This window comes from Cyprinus carpio, chromosome B7, assembly GCF_018340385.1.
Source record: "Cyprinus carpio isolate SPL01 chromosome B7, ASM1834038v1, whole genome shotgun sequence".
Lineage (NCBI taxonomy): Eukaryota > Metazoa > Chordata > Actinopteri > Cypriniformes > Cyprinidae > Cyprinus > Cyprinus carpio.
In genome coordinates this window covers 44,928,265-44,948,537 of record NC_056603.1, presented here as the reverse complement: position 1 = coordinate 44,948,537, position 20,273 = coordinate 44,928,265, and the positions used below count along the sequence as shown (strand labels likewise).

The 20,273-nt window shown below is 37.7% G+C and overlaps 1 protein-coding gene across 44 annotated transcripts in view; it reads right to left on the bottom strand.

The window, feature by feature from the left end:
• Positions 1-20,273, bottom strand: part of LOC109099286 (receptor-type tyrosine-protein phosphatase delta-like) — a 310,570-nt gene that overhangs the window by 72,712 nt on the left and 217,585 nt on the right. For 25 of the 44 annotated variants that reach the window (XM_042728811.1, XM_042728810.1, XM_042728817.1 and 22 more), the window contains 2 exons: positions 11,756-11,904; positions 5,663-5,804 (listed from right to left, as the gene is read on the bottom strand). In XM_042728811.1, coding sequence (XP_042584745.1) covers positions 5,663-5,804; positions 11,756-11,904 — 291 coding nt within the window. The remainder of the gene's footprint in view (positions 1-5,662; positions 5,805-11,755; positions 11,905-20,273) is intronic. The other 19 variants (XM_042728844.1, XM_042728845.1, XM_042728846.1 and 16 more) reach the window with 1 other exon arrangement.

The window sequence follows — 20,273 nt, the reverse complement described above, 5'->3', positions numbered from 1 at the left end:
GGAAGGAGCGGGTCGCGCGGAGAAACTTTGCTCGAACAAAGGCGCGCCGACTTTATGTGCTGTCTCAGGTCCTTTCTACAGTTCTATTTTCCAGCTCAAAGAAGGGTTCACCTGGGTTGCGAGATAAGTCAGCATGTTTCCAGCGGTGAAAGGCCCTTCGGAAACGTCTGAAAGCGCCGGTGGGCCGTTGAGGTCTCGGCTCCTGCGAGGCGGAGGGGTAAACGAAAGTGCATTGTGCTCCGCTAGCTTTTCTTGGGCCCTTTCACTCTCGATGCAGCTGTCAGAACACCAAACAACAGTCACAGCAATTTCCCTCCGCGAACCCACCTCGCTCAAAGATGCCGCGGGCGCTGAGGCAGCAGTTCGTCTGGACGGCCGTCAATGCCTTTGTTTTTCTGTCAGGATTTTAAATTGCACCTCGGCGGACTTCCTGTGCGACTGTGTGCCGAAGATTACACCTGCGTTCAAAGCGAAAGCTGAGGGACGTTCAGATTGGAGTCGATTGATGCACTTTCGAGCGCGTTCAGAAGAAAGGTGCCGGCGTTCCGGCTCTGGCACGGATATTTCCGGATTACCATAAAACAGGCTTTGTCTAGATGCCTCAACTGCAGGCAGAGAACGGAGCGCTTCCCGTCGGTGTCATCCGTCATGATCACGCAGGCTTTTCACTGGATTTGCCAGAGTTCCTCAAGCTCCGCTTTGGATCGGCACTGAAACAGATCTGAATGAAAGAGCAGCTCTTGGACCTTCCCTCCGTGACACAGCAGAGCAGAACGACACTCTTCAGCCCTCGGTGCAGAAGATGGGGCTATCAAAGCTCTTATCAATTAAATGAAGATACAGGAAGTGTTTTTTTAACATCATAACTAACTCTAAACACCTAGAATTCATCTAACAACCAGCACACTCGCAAATATGATGCAAAACTGGGAAGATGTTGATCTTTTAAAAAAAAATAAAACCATATGAGTGGTTTCATTTTGCTTTCTTCCTCTGCAATGTCCCGTTTGGAGAAAGGATACAGTTTTAAAATCTGATATATATATATATATATATATTTTTAATTGAAAATATATCTAAATAAACTTTAAGTATGGCACTAGAATGAGCAGTAACATAGTGAACATATAAAGCTGTTAGTTTGGGGCCAAATGATGTTTTATTGTTACTGATAAACTTGCATTTTCTATGAATTAAAATGCACTTTTTTCTTACAATAAATTTCTTTTCAAGGTTGATGGTAACACTTTCATTAGTTAACATGATTTTACAATGAAATATACATCTAAAGTATATAATCTTAATCTTAGTTAATTTCAACATTCAAAAACACAATAAAAAAAAAATTTTTAAAACATTTATATTCTCTAAAATGCTCTAGCAACCAGCAACAACAATCAGCTTTATTAATTATTTATTATTTTATCGAATAATGTTATATTAAACAAAGACTTAAAAAATAGCTGATTTCCTGTAATGGGACCATATGGTAAATTGTTACCAAATTAGCAATATATTTTCTAGAAGTAAGCAGATTTGCTTGTCTTCCTGTAATTTCCTGGAAGGTGTCTAATGGGATTTTCATGGATGTCAGATTTTTTGTATATGGGGCAATGATGAAATAACAATGATGCAATAAAAGGGATGAGCTCAACACATGGGACACTGCTCAATTATATTTTGGTAATTAAAATGAGTCAATAACTAATAAAGTTCTTAATGTAATAAAGTTCTCAATGTAATGTACTCGATCACAATTATGACACTGTTGCATGATTTTGGATCATTGCTGGATGTACATGAGAAAGTGAAGACTGGCCAAAATCCCCATTTTAAGGCTGAAAACAGACATTTGATATTTTTACATCAAGTTACTCTTCATGCTAATGGCTTCTGAAATATATATGTCTGTTTTCAGGACAGGATGATGGGGTCGGTGCCTGCGGCGCTGTAACGTCAGCGCTGATGATGTTCTCCGGCTGACTGTGTGAGTGGACGTCAAATGGACATCAGGTCACAGCACATTGAACTAAATGAATTCAGTTAATCTCTCTGATGTTTCTCCATCCCTGGAGCCAAATTCTGACGCTAATGTTCCCCCTCAGGGTCATTTAAAGCCCTTTCAGTGCCAGCATGTCTAGTGGCACTTTACTTCTCCAGAACTCTCTGCTTTATCCAACCAACAACCTGAATCTGAATCTGTCTTATTTGCTCTGACGCATCTATTTCCACTGGATTTTTAAAGTTGTGTATGAGTTTTACAGCACAATAAAAAGTTTCAAAGAACATTATGTCACTATTTACACATCTAATGCTTCATTGTTGGTGTTTTATTACAAAAAAAACACAATAAAAGCAAAAATACAAGCGGCATAACTTTAGTCCACATGACTCATGCACTATATTACAAGTCCTCTGCAGTCACATGTTGATGTGTGACCCGAAATAAGAGCCACGTGTAAGTTTTTCACTCATTATTTCCCCCTCTGCTGAAGTTCTAACATCATATGTGCATTAGGTTGGATGACAGTTTGGAATATGGCCACAAACAAACTTTTTTTTTATGGAAAACAGCAGCTTGAACCTTCTGCTAAACATCGCACACTCATTTCCAATGGTGAGTAAATGGTGACAGGCCTTTCGTTTGGGTTTTTTGAGGTGAACCATTCCGTTAAAATCGTTTCTCTGAAGAGTACTCGTGCTACCGCGGCCACCAGCAGCATTCACGCTTCTCCATCGCAGGGATCTTTGTTTTCTTTCATGCAGAATGCATTGTGCCTGTGACCCTATTGGCAAATATGGGCCTGAAATCCCTGGCCAGTCTGTGAAAGGACCGAACGCATTGGTCCCGGTTCAGTGGGTGCATTCATGAATAAGACATGACCCATATTCCCACACAACACAAGCACGGCTGATTGAACGCCACGTTTCTAGGGGAAGAAAAGTATGTCGGGGCTTAACCGAGGCAAAGACGCTCTAATGCAAAGCTTGTTTTCGACACTCGTGCAGTCTGCCGCAGCCTGATATCTTATGGCGGAATATGTATTAGTTTTGTGTCATTATTCATGCTCAAACGAAGCTGCTTGCCCACTGGCTGAATGTGCAGTAATTACTACAACTCGGCTTCCTTCATTTATATTAATGGATAAATATTTGTTTAGGGCTTCCTGTTCGTAATTATAAGATTTCCATTTAGACCATCATTCCAGGTGAGGCTCGGAGAGAGAAAAGCACACGACTCATACTGCATTTATAGTGCACATACTGCTGTAGTGTGTGAGCTCAGACGAGACACTGCAGACTCTCCTGTGCAATACTCAATCACACAACGCTTTGTGCTCGACTCGACCTTCCATTTCAGTGTGACGAACGAGCCGCCAGTCGCTTTTAATCTTCCTTGACTCATTATTGGATTGGAGAGCCCGAGTTAAGGCGTTTTACATAAAATTTGATGAAGGTAAAATAATCATATTTATTCCCACCATGGTAACTTCACATGAAATCTTTACCAAAAATCTCATTTTAAAGTATAAAAGCAATTTCTTTGGTTTTAGCGGCTTGTATTTCAATTAAAATCTATTTTATCTCCAGGTTGTTGGACAAAAGTTCAAATAAATGTCAGATAGTTAAACTCTCGCAGACAGGTACTGCACAGGATCTGATTGGACATGCAGCTCTAGTTATAAAATAAACTTTTAAAGTCCAAAAATGATTCTTTGAAATATGCAACAGACATCATTTCATCAATGTATTTAGTTAAAGACTCTTCTTGAACTAATCAATATATTTTAGTAAAATTATTTCATTATTGAGTAGGTCTCACACTGGCATTTGTTTTAAATGCATATTATTGCTAACAGATAGAAGAATCTATTCAGTAACATTAATCAGTGTTGTTATTGACAGGTAAAACCAAAATATAATTAAAACAAAAGGTTAATTGACAAAGCTGAAAAAAATGTAAAAAATAAATAAAAATAAATAAATAAATAAATAAAAATAAAAATGAAAAATAATAATAAGTCATAAAAATTACATAAGTTTAAATGAAAATGAAAAACATTGCCTTGATAACTAACTAAAATAAGCTAATGTACTTAAAATATTAAACCTAATTAATTCAATTAACCTATATAAAAACATTTAAAAATTTGAATAAAATTACTAAAACTATTAATTAAAATTAACAGTTATATATAAAAATATTTAGAATATTTTATTTTATTTAAATATATTAAATTCTAAAACTATTGTTTTAATATTAAATTAAATTAATTAAACTTATATACTTAATATTAAAGCATATAAATTGAAAAAATACATATGAAAAATTAAAATGAAATCATGAAAATAATAGCTAATTAAAAATAATAAACACTATAAATAATGGTAAAATAATAAATACTATATTTAATAAATATAATATAATATTAATAAATGTTATAAATAACACTGATATATATATATATATATATATATATATATATATATATATATATATATATATATATATATATATATATATATATATATAATAACTGATATATAAATAACACTAAATAACACTGATATATTTATAACTGAAAGCACTGATATTATGACAAAATCTGGGTCAATATCATTGTCTAAATATAAAGGGGGGTAACTGTACATCTTAAATAAGGTAGTAAATTGAAGCGTATGTTTCTCAGACCCACAGATGGCAGGGAGATCTGAGAGTTATGAAGGTAGTATGTCCTGTAACATCGCCCTCGGTCTCCCCTGCTGTTCACTTCATATCTGTACAGAGTTCTAGACCTGTATTCTCAACATATCCAGAGAGATTCACAGACTTCCCCCGATTGAGTTCTGCTGTGCTGCAGTGTGTGTGTGTGTGTGTGTGTGTGTGTGTGTGTGTGTGTGTGTGTGTGTGTGTGTGTGTGTGTGTGTGTGTGTGTGTCTGTTTTCTAAGCGACGCGCTGCTATTGTGTTGCAGGTTTTATCAGGCCTGAGCTGCAAACAGCAATACTCTCCCTCCAAAAATGGATGTGGCCAGAAAGGAGCGAGGAGGCAGAAAATAAGACAAAGCAGAGGGAAAATGTTTTGCCAATAACCATGCTAATGTTTGGAGGTGGAAAGCATATTCTTCTCTTGCATTTCTCCCATTTTAGGTCTGGCAGATTCTTTCTTACACCAACCAGAAGGCTGTTTTGTTTAGTAGCTGCATTCCATCATTTCATTAAAAGATAAGTCAGGTAAAAGCCTTTTGTTGGGTCCGAATGGTAAAAACTGGCAAAGGAGAGCATTTTCACTCCGGTTTCTCCACATGGATGCCGACACGTCCAACAAGGCCACTTTGTAAGAAATGTTGTAAATGTAGCATAAAATTAGAGTTATATTGATGATGCCGAAGCTAGCGAGCGGGAAAGCCCGTCTGCTAATTAGAATATTAATCACCCCCCTTAAAAAGCTCCAAGGTCAGTGAGAGCTGAAGGAGCTTTTCCATTTTTCATGCTCCATCCAAACGTCATTTGCTGCATTGGCCAGCTACTCAAATGACACACACACACACATACACACACACACACACTGAAGAAAGATACAGACACAGCGAACATACCTGTGAAAGCTGGAAGGCAATGAGGGAGCAAAGGTTAGCGCAGGTTTTTGGTCGTAAACCTACCACGTAAAACAGTGAGTCGTGTGGTGGCGCTCGTCTCCCCAACACTGTTGGAGGCCACGCATTCGTAAATGGCTTCATCACGCGGCGTCCGCAGTGGCTGGATTCTCAGAACCGAGCCCGATCCGTCATCGAACTCTATGACCTACAGGTGCGAGAGACAAGATATGTTACGCGAGTTTTTTTTGCCCACAGTTGACGACAGATAATCATGCTCTCACACACACTTCATCCTGACACAGAGCTCTGGACAGACAACGGACACCGTTTTCACGACCTTCATTTACGCAACCTGACGCAACAGTACGAACACAGGACACAGAAACAGTCTGGTTAAGATCTGCGGCCGGGCTGCGACTGGCTTCCTCAGAAACATGTGCAAATTTGCTGGTATTTTAGAGATCTCTCTTCCTGAAGCCCAGCGAACTATGATATTAAACCTTATTTAAACAGGAAAGTCACAAACAGGAAAAAAACACTTATACAAAAAACACCTTAAAAATTGAGACCTTAAATATTGTTTCCTAAAAAACATTTTTCTAATAAAACACACCTAACGATATGACACCGATCTTAGCTGATGGTCACAACTGACTGTCTGTGCGAAAAAAAAGAAAAAAAGAAAAATACCTTGTTAATTCAAGTATGTTGTTAGTATGCCTCTTTTAAACACATTTCATAATTGTATTTTTTTTTATTATTATTATTATTTAAAAAAAATCTTTTTGTAAATCATTATAAATCTTTAGCATAAATCCTTTGGAATGGCGCTACGCTGATTTGGAGAGACACAGAGGAGAGGAATTGTTGAATAAAGTCGTTATATTTGTTTTCTTCGTGTACAAAAAGTATTCTCGTCGCTTCATAACGTTACGGTTGAATCACTGATGGCAGATGGACTATTCTGACGATGCTTTTCATACTTTCCTAGACCTTGACACTGTTATTTATTTGGCAGTCTATGAGACAGTTACAGGCCTCCCGGTTTTCATCCAAAATTACTTAAACTGTGTTCCGAAGACGAACAAAGCTTTTACTTAAATTTGAAGTGAAGTTCAAGTTTATCTTTTATGTATACTTTATGCAGTAAGTATAGTAGTTTCAATGAACTAGTTCTATAGTTGAATGTATTACAACAAATTTCAGAACTAAACTGGCCCAGTCTTTAGTTTATAGAAGTATACTTTCAAGTGTGCTTTGCAAGTAACAGTAAACTTTGGGTACAGCACTGGTTTTCTTTGTATTGCAAGTATACTGTGAACTATTCTACAAGTGAAAGTACAGGTATAATGTTTGTTATATACTTCTAAACTTTATTCAAGTGCACTTTAAAATATACTAGTTTAATATTTTCCTATGCAGCAAGTATAATTGTATGCTATCTTTAAGTGAGCTGTTCATCATACTTACAATTTACTGTTTACTTTTTTTCTTCTCTAAGTACACTACTAGTTTCCTATTTAGGTGATTTTTGTACTTGAAATAAAGTTCAGTTGAAGTTCACAAATTGTTTACTCTGCTAATGGCTTATAATAGAAGCCCATGTGAATGATGTCTGATAGAAAACTCTCACCCCTTAGAATAAATGTCAGTAAAGCCTGCCAAATGTTTATCTGTTTCTGCGAGGGTTAATAATACTGTGTACAAAAAAGTCAGATTAATTTCCACCATGTATCATTTACATTAAGATTTTCCACCGCAAAGCTGACTTATTATAAATGTATAAAATATATGCTGTAGTTGAGTAAAAGAAACCAGTGTGTGTGAAAGAAATGTACAGAAAACCTTTATACACCATTCTACACCAAGTATACTTGGAATACTAAATGATACTTATAAGTGTAATAAAGTATAAAACAATTAAACAGTATAAGCCGAGTATGCTAAAGTGCAATTTTAAAATGAACTATAATTAAGCATCTCTCTCTCTCTCTCTCTCTCTCTCTCTCTCTCTCTCTCTCTCTATATATATATATATATATATATATATATATACACACACACAGGTGCTGGTCATATAATTAGAATATCATCAAAAAGTTGATTTATTTCACTAATTCTATTCAAAAAGAGAAACTTGTATATTATATATTCATTCATTACACACAGACTGATATATTTCAAATGTTTATTTCCTTTTAATTTTGATGATTATAACTGACAACTAAGGAAAATCCCAAATTCAGTATCTCAGAAAATTAGAATAGAACTTAAGACCAATACAAAGAAAGGATTTTTAGAAATCTTGGGCCAACTAAAAAGCATAAAAAAATGAAAAGTTTGAGCATGTACAGCACTCAATACTTAGTCGGGGGCTCCTTTTGCCTGAATTACTGCAGCAATGCGGCGTGGCATGGAGTCGATCAGTCTGTGGCACTGCTCAGGTGTTATGAGAGCCCAGGTTGCTCTGATAGTGGCCTTCAGCTCTTCTGCATTCTTGGGTCTGGCATATTGCATCTTCCTCTTCACAATACCCCATAGATTTTCTATGGGGTTAAGGTCAGGCGAGTTTGCTGGCCAATTAAGAACAGGGATACCATGGTCCTTAAACCAGGTACTGGAAGCTTTGGCACTGTGTGCAGGTGACAAGTCGTGTTGGAAAATGAAATCTGCATCTCCATAAAGTTGGTCAGCAGCAGGAAGCATGAAGTGCTCTAAAACTTCCTGGTATACGGTGGGGGGGGGGTGCGGCTGCGTTGACCTTGGACCTCAGAAAACACAGTGGACCAACACCAGCAGATGACATGGCACCCCAAACCATCACTGACTTTGGAAACTTTACACTGGACCTCAAGCAACGTGGATTGTGTGCCTCTCCTCTCTTCCTGCAGACTCTGGGACCCTGATATCCAAAGGAAATGCAAAATTTACTTTCATCAGAGAACATAACTTTGGACCACTCAGCAGCAGTCCAGTCCTATTTGAAGCGAGACGCTTCTGACGCTGTCTGTTGTTCAAGAGTGGCTTGACACAAGGAATGCGACAGCTGAAACCATGTCTTGCATACGTCTTTGTGTAATGGTTCTTGAAGCACTGACTCCAGCTGCAGTCCACTCTTTGTGAACCTCCCCCACATTTTTGAATGGGTTTTGTTTCACAATCCTCTCCAGGGTGTGGTTATCTCTATTGCTTGTACACTTTTTTTCTATTACATCTTTTCCTTCCCTTCACCTCTCTATTAATGTACTTGGACACAGAGCTCTGTGAACAGCCAGCCTCTTTTGCAATGACCTTTTGTGTCTTGCCCTCCTTGTGCAAGGTGTCAATGGTCGTCTTTTGGACAACTGTCAAGTCAGCAGTCTTCCCCATTATTGTGTAGCCTACAGAACTAAACTGAGAGACCATTTAAAGGCCTTTGCAGGTGTTTTGAGTTAATTAGCTGATTAGAGTGTGGCACCAGGTGTCTTCAATATAGAACCTTTTCACAATATTCTAATTTTCTGAGATACTGAATTTGGGATTTTCCTTAGTTGTCAGTTATAAACATCAAAATTAAAATAAATAAACATTTGAAATATATCAGTCTGTGTGTAATGAATAAATATAATATACAATTTTTAACACTATAAAATGAATAAATAAAACAAAACAACCCTTTCATCATACCCTAAAAATAAAAAATATATATTCTGTCTTGTAATGCACTGGACAGAAATCAGTCACCATGTATTATTTCCACTGCAAAGCTGTGTTGAGTAGTTGAGTAAAAGGAACCAGTGTGTGTGAAGAAAGCATTATACAGCAAGTATACTTAAGTATATAACAATTAAACTGTGTAGGCCAAGTATAGTTAAGTGCAATTTTAAAATGAACTATACTTAAGCATCTCTCTCTCTATATATCCTGTCTTGTAATGCACTGGGAAGAAAACAGTCACACATGTTTAAGCTGGGTTTGGTTTGTGTAAAATGCTCAGTGAATGTCGGAAGGCTATGCTAATTCTTAAGCCAGACGTTTCACGATAAACCTGGCGGCTTTAAGAATGGGACAGCGTGATCTGGCCCACTCTTAAAGTGGATCGCATGAAACATGAAACAAGGATGGGGATGTGACGTCACAGGCACAAACGTCATCAGACAGTCGATTAGCCTCGACGCCAGACGGACGGGACACAGGACGCTCACAGACAGGTTTAGTTGCTGGCAATCGGGAGATGTATACTCACTTCTGACAGAAACAACCAGGAAGGGTTCTCCGTTTTACAGACTTAAATACATCAGTGGTCATACGCTGTGGCTTTTCTTTCACTGTCACTTTTCACGTAAAGAAATGCGAGTATGACCACGCGCTCACACGCATGCGCTCTTGAGTGCATGAGCCGGCTAACGAAGCCGAGTAGAAACGGAGTGTTAAACGAACGTTTGAACATGATATTAGTAATGAGTTGCATGGGTGAAGGTGAAGACGTGTGGCGGATCGAAGGTTAGCATATTAGTGGCTGTTAGTGCTGTGTAGCATGTGATGAACGCTGATAAGATTTTCTTTCTGCAGGCAAAAAGGTGCCATATCAGCTGATAAGCGTCCGTAGATTAGCCGCCGCTACGCGTTAGTGAGCAGAAGATGAAGATTGTTGTGCGGCAAGATGATGCAGAAATTGTTAAAAATCTTATCAGTGTTCAACTGTGATGCGTTGGTTCATCATGCTGGGCTGAGATTCCGATCCAAAACACATAAATAAACAAACAGGACTGAGTCGCGGAAGATGCACTGGGAAGCAAATGAAACGCTCAACACAAGAACAAAAACAGCTTCTGGGAGCATTTCAGAAATGCAAAGCGCATGTTTGATGAAAGCATCTGATCCATCATTTCCTTAAATGAAGGTCATTCTTATGATATCATGCTGTTGGGATAAGTGGCCGGATTCACAACGCATTATTATTTTATTATCACTAGTATTTCATTATAATTTAATTATAACTATTAATTTTATTTAATTTAATTTATTTTAATTTCCTGTTTTAATATAAAATTTAATTTTATTTTTGTAGTGCCTGTTTTAATTTAAATTTTAATTGAAGGTTTTTTGTTTGTTTGTTTTCCCCAAATATGAATATGATAAATTTTGTTTTGGCAACTAGTTGAAACAAAATAAGTTTAAACTTTCTTTATTTTATTTTCTTCTTAGTTAAATGTTATATATATATATATATATATATATATATATATATATATATATATATATATCTATAATATATATATATATATGGTTCAAAATAACAATTTTTGGATGGTTTTAGTTTTAATTAGTATAACCCTGCTTAAGAAAAAAAAAGTCTTAACTAGTGGCCGACGATATGTCGCCAGGGCCCATATATTGGCCGATATTTGTAATTTTTCAAATGCCAAGATTTGAAGAGATGCATTCGAGATGTGTTCGAGGCAGGACTTTTATTTTGATGGTGCTAAAGAGCGGCAATGCCTGAGCACACAGTGCTCACATTCTCTCCCTTGTTCGCTATTGTCCTTAGCAGTTCTGTAGAAAGGCAAACATTATAATACTTTCTCATTTGCCGTCAGCATTCAGCAAATAGGCATTTACATCATTTAAACAAATCATTGAATGGCTAATGAAAATTTACTTTCACAAACCTTGCAAACTTAGTCGATTCCAGCTGTGAGATCTTGTGAAATGTGCATGTGACCTGCATGATCGCGTGTTCTCTGTGTGACGGTCGGTCCGTGCGAATTGAATGCTTTAAACATTAAATTTGTGATTAAAAATTATGCTGCGCTTTATGCATTTGCACATTGTCATATTCATGTCATTTTCTCTGTGTGCTGTATGTAAAATGAGTGTTAACTTGGCTTTATTTGAAAAAATTATATTTGTATTAAATATTTATTTTTTTGTGAAAAATACTTTGTCATCTAAAGTATAAGTATGTTTATTTTACAAATCAATTTTTTTTTTTTTAATTCATTTTCTTTTTTTCTTTCTAAAGACAATTTTCATGAATCCGGCAGCGGGACATGAGTGACCATGCATGTTAGTGGGTGGGAGGATATGCTAATGAGTGGGTGTTGCTGAACTGATGGGTGTGGCTGTTGTTAGCATTCACTTGTCGAGCATTTTACATCAGAACAATAGACCTAATACCTCAAAACGCTGGTTGCTCACTCTCTTCCCCTTCTTGTTCCACACGATCTTGGGCCGCGGGTCGCCCGAAGCCTGGCAGATGAAGGAGGCGACGCCGCCCTGAACGCCCGTCTGATCGTTCGGGGTTCGCAAGAACTTTGGTGGAGCTGAAAGACAGAAAGAGGGAAGATTACACAACTGACAGTTACACAAAAGAAGAAACACAATCAAACGAACAGAGCGAAGATGTGACGATAGTCTATGAACACTGAAGGCAAAATCACTCATGAGTCAACTAAATGCATTTAAAAACACAATCAAGAAACATAAAATTGGTAAATGTTTTATATCAGAACAACAACCTCAAAACTCAAGCTTCACATTTTTTTTAATTTTTTTTTTTAACAATTATTTAAAATTAAAGCACTTTTCATAAGTGTTTAATCTTTTTGTTTACCCAGTTCAATTGGTATTTGTGTGTATGCATACTATTTTTTATTTATATATTCGTTCCCAGCAAAGCACGAGTGGATGTTATTACCAACACACCAAACATTATAAACAGCAGTTTGATTTCCCTCCGAAGTTTGAGTTTGTTAGTGATGGAGACGAGCAGTGATTGGATCACATCAGAGACACAAGATCAGAAACACCATTTATTTTAAGAGTTTTACATCATGATCTGTGCGCTGTTTATTAGGCGTCATTAATAGAGCAGACGGTAATGAACCACAGACCAAAAAAAAAACTATACACAATACAAAAAAAAAAAAAAAACCACAAAAAAAAAATTTCCCCTAAAATTATTATCAGAAACAAAACACAATATAAAAATGATTATATAAGAACAACTCTATCTTGCTGATGTAAGAGACACAAGATATCAAAATCACACGCATTCAGATGCCTGAAACGCCAGTGACTGACACATCACTGAAGATCGAGGTAAAAATAGTCAAATATTTCACACGCACTGCAAAGGAACAGTGTAAAAACAATCGACCAATCAGATGAATCTGGGGGCAGGATCTTTAGCGCACATACACTACTGTTCATTTAAAGAAGTCAATGTTTTTAACTGATCAAGGATGCAACAAATTGTTCAAAAGGGACAGTAAATACATATGAAATGCTAAAAAAAAAAAAATTCAAATAAATGCTGTTCTTCTGAACTTTCTATTCTTCTGTGAATCCTGAAAAATAAAATGCATCACAGTTCCCACAAAAATATTGTGCAGCACGACTGTTTTCAACATTGATAATAATCAGAAATGTTTCTTGAGCAGCAAATCATCATATTAGAATTAAATTTTAACATATATTCACACAGAAAACAGCTACTTTAAATTGTAATAATATTTCACAATTTTTTGTTCAAATAAATGCAGCCTTGGTGACCAGAAGAGACTTCAGTCAAAAACATTATTATTATTATTTATTTACTATTATATACCTTATTAATATTTCAAATTAGTTTTATATTTTACATTTTAGTAACTTTGATATGCACATTCATCATTTTATCAGTTTGTTTTAAATTATATTTCTATATAACTTTAGTTTTTTAGTAATTTTATTTAGTTGCTAATTTCCGCTTAGTGTTTCATCTAACATTTATACTTCATTTAACAAAAGCAGTTTTAATAGTTTTAGTTAGAGCAGGGTCACACCTCTCGTAAGAAGGATCACGGTGGTGAGCACTTGTTCCCTCGTTAGAGAGCTGCGCGTTCTCGAGGTGGGCCGCTTAATACAGGAAGTGACATATGTATCCCATAGTCCCTGTCTATAATTGGATCTGTGAGCGGGGTGTCACCGCCGTGACCAGAGGGATTTTACTGAGCCGTCCAAAATATCTGCCGTCGCTGCCAACAGCCACCGCCTCTCTCGCGCTCACTCTCTGTACTTCAAAGCACAGTTTCTCAGCATGTAAATATGTAAAATCGTATCTGGTGCGGCTGTCATACAGCTATCTGAACACGTGCTGAATAACACATCAAAGATGCGGCTGTCAGTGAATCTGCTCTAATGGCGCTTGGGTCGACAGTAAAGCCCGCTTAAGAGCTCACGCTGCACATCAGCTCCAAACACACCCAAACACGGATAAACAGCAGCACACGTGTGTGTGTGTGTGTGTGTGTGTGTGTGTGTGTGTGTGTGTGTGTGTGCAGCTGTTTTCAGGCTCAGATTCATCCCTGAACACCTCAAAATGATCTGAACTCACAGCAGCGAGGGCCCTAAAAGGCCATATTACTGAGACTGACTTTCATTTTTGTAGTCATTTAATTTTCCCCAATGTGAAGGCATTTGTTTTCTCATCTTGAAGAGGATTTTGGGTAATTATGTATCCCACTATGTACAGTATGTACATACACAGTAGTGCTGCATGATTTGGGGGGAAAAGTGTATTTTTTCCTGATAAAACTGCTATATAAAAAAAAAAGAAGAAAAAAAAATCAAAGTTTACTGTGCTTGTTTGTAGGACTGCACAACTTGGCAAAATATGTATAATGATAATAATAATAATAATAATAATATTAAAATATTAAGCAAAATAAATAATACTACTATTAAAATTATCCAGTAACAAAAATAAAAATAACTAAAAATTTCCCACTTATATATAAGGTATCTATATATATATATTTTTTTTTTTTTTTTTTTTCAGTACAACTGTGAAATATCAAACAAAACAATAAATATTTTCTGATTTGTCACTTATACTTAATAATTCAAAAAAAAAAAATAAAAAAGACACATAAAACAAAATCCAATTACCGCAAACCAAAAACATAATCTCTGCACTTAACCCATCTAAAGTGCACACACACAGCAGTGAACACACACACACACACACACCGTGAACACACACACAGCAGTTGGGGGTTCGGTGTCTTGCTCAAGGACACCTCAGTCGTGGTATTGCCGGCCCGAGACTCGAACCCACAAACCTTAGGGTTAGGACTAGGAGTCAACCTCTCTAACCATTAGGCCATGACTTCCCCTGTATATATAATAATAATGACAACAGATGTGACTCAAAACGCTGGCGTGTAAATGAACACAGTGCTGTGCTTAACTCTAAAATATGCAGCACATGAACCACATCACGCAGTTTTATTGTGATTAATAGTGCAGCCGTACTGCAATAAAGCACACTCAATGTGAACTGCTTTTTCCAGCAAGATGAATGAACAGACGGTGATATCAGCTGTGCTTTTGATTTTCGGTTATTTGATCAGGTCATAATGCATAATGTATTCAGCCTCAGACACGAGTGCTGCAGTCTCCTGCAATGCTGCATGACTTCCGCTACATTCATCACATTGGAAACAGATGCGGTGCACACTGCATTGTGGGATACGGTGTGTGTCGTGCAGTGAGCTCTGCTGTGAAGATGCAGTAGATCATCTGGGCGTTTCACGAGCACAGAAACAGTTCAGTCTCTCCGTCCATCAGAAGACATTTGTGTCTTTTCTCTTCTTCAGAAGCGAGTGACACGTTCAATTTCTCCTGCGTGAGCAGCTTGTATTCGCTGTCTGTCAGAGACGCTTTCATGATTAGAGTCTGTCAAACGAGCGTCTCTCAAAAACACTGTGCCTTAAATATGCTGTTAACCTCCCAAAATCACAAATACAAACCTCCTGTCTTTGCTTGTGAGACTTATTAGATATCTAACATCATATTATGATCGCATGAAGCTGCAGTTATAAACATCAGATGTCTGTTTGTGGGAAGAAGTAAATAATCTTATTCCATTTAACTTAATTTCACACACATTGATGACTTCATTCATTCCGCTCAATTGTTCAACACGGTCAAAGTTATTGTTACTGTATTGTATTATAGTGTAAAAAATAAATAAATACAATTATAAAATAAAATAAAATAAAATAAAATAAAATAAAATAAAATAAAAATAAAATAAAATAAAATATAAAATAAAATAAAATAAAATAAAATAAAATAAAATAAAATAAAATAAAATAAAATAAAATAAAATAAAATAAAATGTAACCCCCTGTTGTTTGTTTGTCTGTATCTGATCTGGTTGAGATTCAGGGTTTGTCATTTGTTTACTGCTGCCATTTTATTGGATGAATATTTTTTTGGCCACCACTTTTACAGACATTTTAACCTTCAAAACAGCAGTTACACATGCAATTGCTTTTATAAACTATGTTTGTAATGATATTCACAAAAGTGCATTTGATCATTCACAGTTTTAACACGTTGGTCACAGACACCCATTACTGCTGTTTGACCTAAACACACTAAACATGCTTGAGTATCACTGGAGCATCAGGACCGGCACAGACGTCATACACCCACACACCTGTTATCACCCTCCTCACACTCAGGTGCGTCAGAGGGACCCACATGTGACCAGTGACCTCCATTACACACCAACACACACCAACACACACACACCTCACGTCTGCCATCAGAACAACACACAACAAACACCTCCATAACCTGTTCACTGAAGAAACTCATAAACGTGTGAATGTGATTCATCAGATCAGGTGTCTGTATGTGGATCTGTGCTCTTCATTACATTCACTTTCCTTCATCATGTTTGAAGTCTCAGTATGTTTCATCAATACAAACTACTTTTTGAGTTGACTACTTTTTAAATACTTTGTAAACTATGTGAATTTAAACATGCAAAAAAAATGTGTTTCTAATTCATAAAGGGACACTCCACACCAAAATTAAAATTTTGTCATTAATTACTTACCCGCATGTCGTTCCAATCCCATAGACTGCCAAGTAAATTGCACTGTCAAGGTCCAGGAAAGTATGAAAGACATCATCAGAATAGTCCATCTGCCATTAGTGGTTCAACCATAACGTTATGAAGTGATGAGAATACTTTTTGTACACAAAAAAAAGACTTTATTCAACAATTTGTCTCCTCTGTGTCTCTCCGCATCACCGTAGAGCCATTTCGGAGAACATCCACTGAACACAAACTGTGTATGCTGTTCTGTGTCAGCCATGCTGCACTGATGCGTTGTTTTCGTTCAAATCAAAGTGTAAATACACATATAAAATGTATTCTTGTGTCACAGCTAAAACAGAATAGCACTACGGTGATGTGGAGAGACACAGAGGAAACAAGCTGTTGAATAAAGTCGTTATTTTTGTTTTATTTGTATACAAAAAGTATTCTCGTTGCTTCATAACGTTACAGTTGAGCCACTGATGGCAGATGGACTATTCTGACAATGCTTTTCATACTTTCCTGGACCTTGACACTGTAATTTACTTGGCAGTCTATGGGTCAGTCACAAGCCTCCCGGTTTTCATCCAAAATATAAATTGTGTTCCGAAGACGAACAAATGGGTATGGAACGACATGGGGGTAAGTGAATAATGACAAAATGTTCATGTTGGGGTGGGGGAACCCTTTAAAATAATAATAATAATAATAATAATAATAATAATAATAATAATAATAATAATGATGATGATGATGATGATGATTATGAGGATGATGATGGAATAGGCCTCAAATAAATGCTACTTGCTTTGATAATTGGAAATTTAATACAATTGCATTTAATCAGTGTGATGTAATTGTTTCAATACTTCTTCTGCGTTGCTGTGTATTCCAGTTGTTCTTAAAGACTGCAGGATTGGCTTCTATCACACATACACACTCGTTTGAGAGCAGTGTGACCTTTCACACCACATTAATTTAATGGTGGTCTGTGAGAATGTTTCAAACCATTTTCACAGCACAGCGACTTTATAACGCCACAACAACATAAAATCTGCCCCGCCAGAGGTGAACAGCCCACACACACCTGACAGACACACATACAGCCGTCTGTCTGACACGTCTCGTGCAACACAAACACATACACAGTGTTCTCAAGTGTCGTTCCAATAGTCGATGGCATTTCCCCACAGTCACTCGCATCTACGGACTTTGATCGGTAGAGTGACCAAAATGTGTGTTTGTGTTTAACATGAAGATGGCAGTGTATGAGACTGACCTCTACAGAAGCTCATCTGGCATGTGTGTGTGTGTGTGCAAGCTCCATATGGCTGACGCTCAGCTAATGAGAATCTCTGGAGAGTGACAGCTTGCGGGACCTGAGCAATGATCTTTCCTCTGAGCACCAGCATTTTAACGCCAGATGACGACCTTCGATAAGAACAACATCATCTACTCGTGCGATTTGATTCATGGGGAGACTTCACCAACATCTGATTCTCGCCAACGACTGTGGCCCAGCTCCTGACCTCCAGGATTTTCGTTTGGCCAAGAGGGACACATTTCACACAACATTTCAATCGTGTAAGAGTCTGATGATCTGATGTTCTCCGTCATCCTCTTCACCTGATAAAACAGCTGATCCTCTTACAGAAGGATTCTGGACTCTGATTCACGCGGGGGGTCACGGACATCACCTGGTTCCCCAGGCAACAGCGGCTGTCACTTCACAGCCCCCGCAGGGCTCAGCTCATGTTGAGGTTTGACGAACGCCTCCGGCCACGTTTACAGCCTGACATTCTTGTTCCTATCTTTACTTGTTGGGGTTCACTAACAAAAACACCTTTTTGAAAAGGTTTAAGCAGATGACGCAGATGTGGGTCAGAGCAGATTCCTGTGAGACTCTACATCATCAACACCTCCGACAATATCAGAACAACCTAATATTTAATTCTGTGACAGTGTGTGTGAGCTTAGTTTGAGGATCTGGCCTCGAGCATTTGTGTGTGATAGTTCATGGTTATCCCACAAGAGTAAACCAGCTTTCTCCTCACTAATATTTACCTCAACAGACGATTACAGGATCGAGGACAAAGTGTACCTATGATGACGGGAACAAAGTGCAATAATCCTGCAGAAAAAAACATGCACCCTTTTACCTCTCATCGTGTTGGTTTCCTGTCTAATGCTCAAGGCTGGTAAATGGGAGGTTTCTGGTTATAAGATTTAATCATGAACTCTCACTCCTGGTCACTTCAGGAGAACTGTCCTGCAATAAGTCAACTGTAAGTTACTTGCAACTGTATAATACTTTACAGGATGTTCTGATGGAGCATTTGGCAGATAGTTGTGGGCGTGGAAACAGCCAGGGGAGAAAATTACTGTGAAGTGGATTTCTGGGAATGCAACTAAACCCATTTGTCTGAAACTTTCTTTGGTCAACAAATGCCTACATTCACGAGCAATGCAACACCTTTGATAGTTTAGACCTCATCTGGAATTGGTTTCAATTCTCCAAACAGATCCATTTAAATCCATTGCATTACAGTTTGAACTAGCTGGTATGTGTGCATATAAACCCAGTGACAGACTGTGACCATTGAAAGGTCTCAGGAGGTATAGTAAATTTGAAGGTTCTAGTAAGCACCAGGAGTCACTCACTCACTCACTGACTGCAGAGAATGGTACAGGTCTATGAAGAAGAGGGTGCTGATCCAGGGTCCTCAGCACCACTGTCAGAGCCTTGAATTTGTTGTGGGCTGCTATTGTTAGCCAGTGGAGTGAGATCAAGAGTTGAGTGGCATAGGGAATCTTGGGTTGGTTGAAGATCGGATGCAACATGCTCTGGATCATACTGTATGTAGAGGCTTAATTGCAGCAACAGAGCACTGAAGTAGCCCAGTGTTGGCTCTGATAGTATAGAGCATGACACTGCATGACTAGACTGTCATTGAGATGTGGCCAAGAAAGTTTAGTTGTTGAGCCAACTGTTTGGTGACACTGCTGTTGACTGATGGGCTGACTGAAAACGCAAGGAATTCTGTCTTTGCAAGGTTAAGCAGAAGGTAGTGATCCTTCTTCCAGGCCGAGATGATGTTAGATATATAAACGGGAATTTAAGGCTGAAATAACAAGTCTCGTTGCACAGCAAGGATAGGACAAGCAGTGCACCTTTATGATTGCACCCAGTGATGTTGTGTAAATGGAGAACAGAAGGGGGCCAAGAACTGAACTCTGAGGTACCCTGTGGTTATTTGATGTTACTCAGTAGCCGCGTTTCCACTGTCGGGCCAAAAGCAGGCATGCTAGTGCGTGGCAGGGCCAGTCGCGTTTCCACTGTCACTTCTGGGGCTTGATCGTGTAGCATTTGGACCAATCAGACACACAACTATTTGTTATATTTAACAAATAATCTCTAACGCCCCCTTCACCTAACCAAAGGGCCAACTATGAGGGTCTATGGACCCTTCCTCTGAAATGTAACTAACACCTCAAAAGGTCAGAACAGGCCTCGGGTTCCATGGCAACCAAAGACAAACCATGTGATAACACTAGTTTTATGGCTTAAAGGAATGCGGGCAAAGCAACTCTTACTCAAGTCTCTCTAAAAAAGACACATAATGCCCACAAAAATGGACTTATCTCTAATTATTACACAGGAAAACCTTTCTTTGAATGAACACATATATACTTCAGGTCATTGTGCATGTTGTTACTCTTCTTGTATATTGTCTTGTGTGTGTTGTATACTGTTTTATGCATGCTTATGATAGAACCACTCGTTCATGTAATTTTACCTATATGTAATCTTAC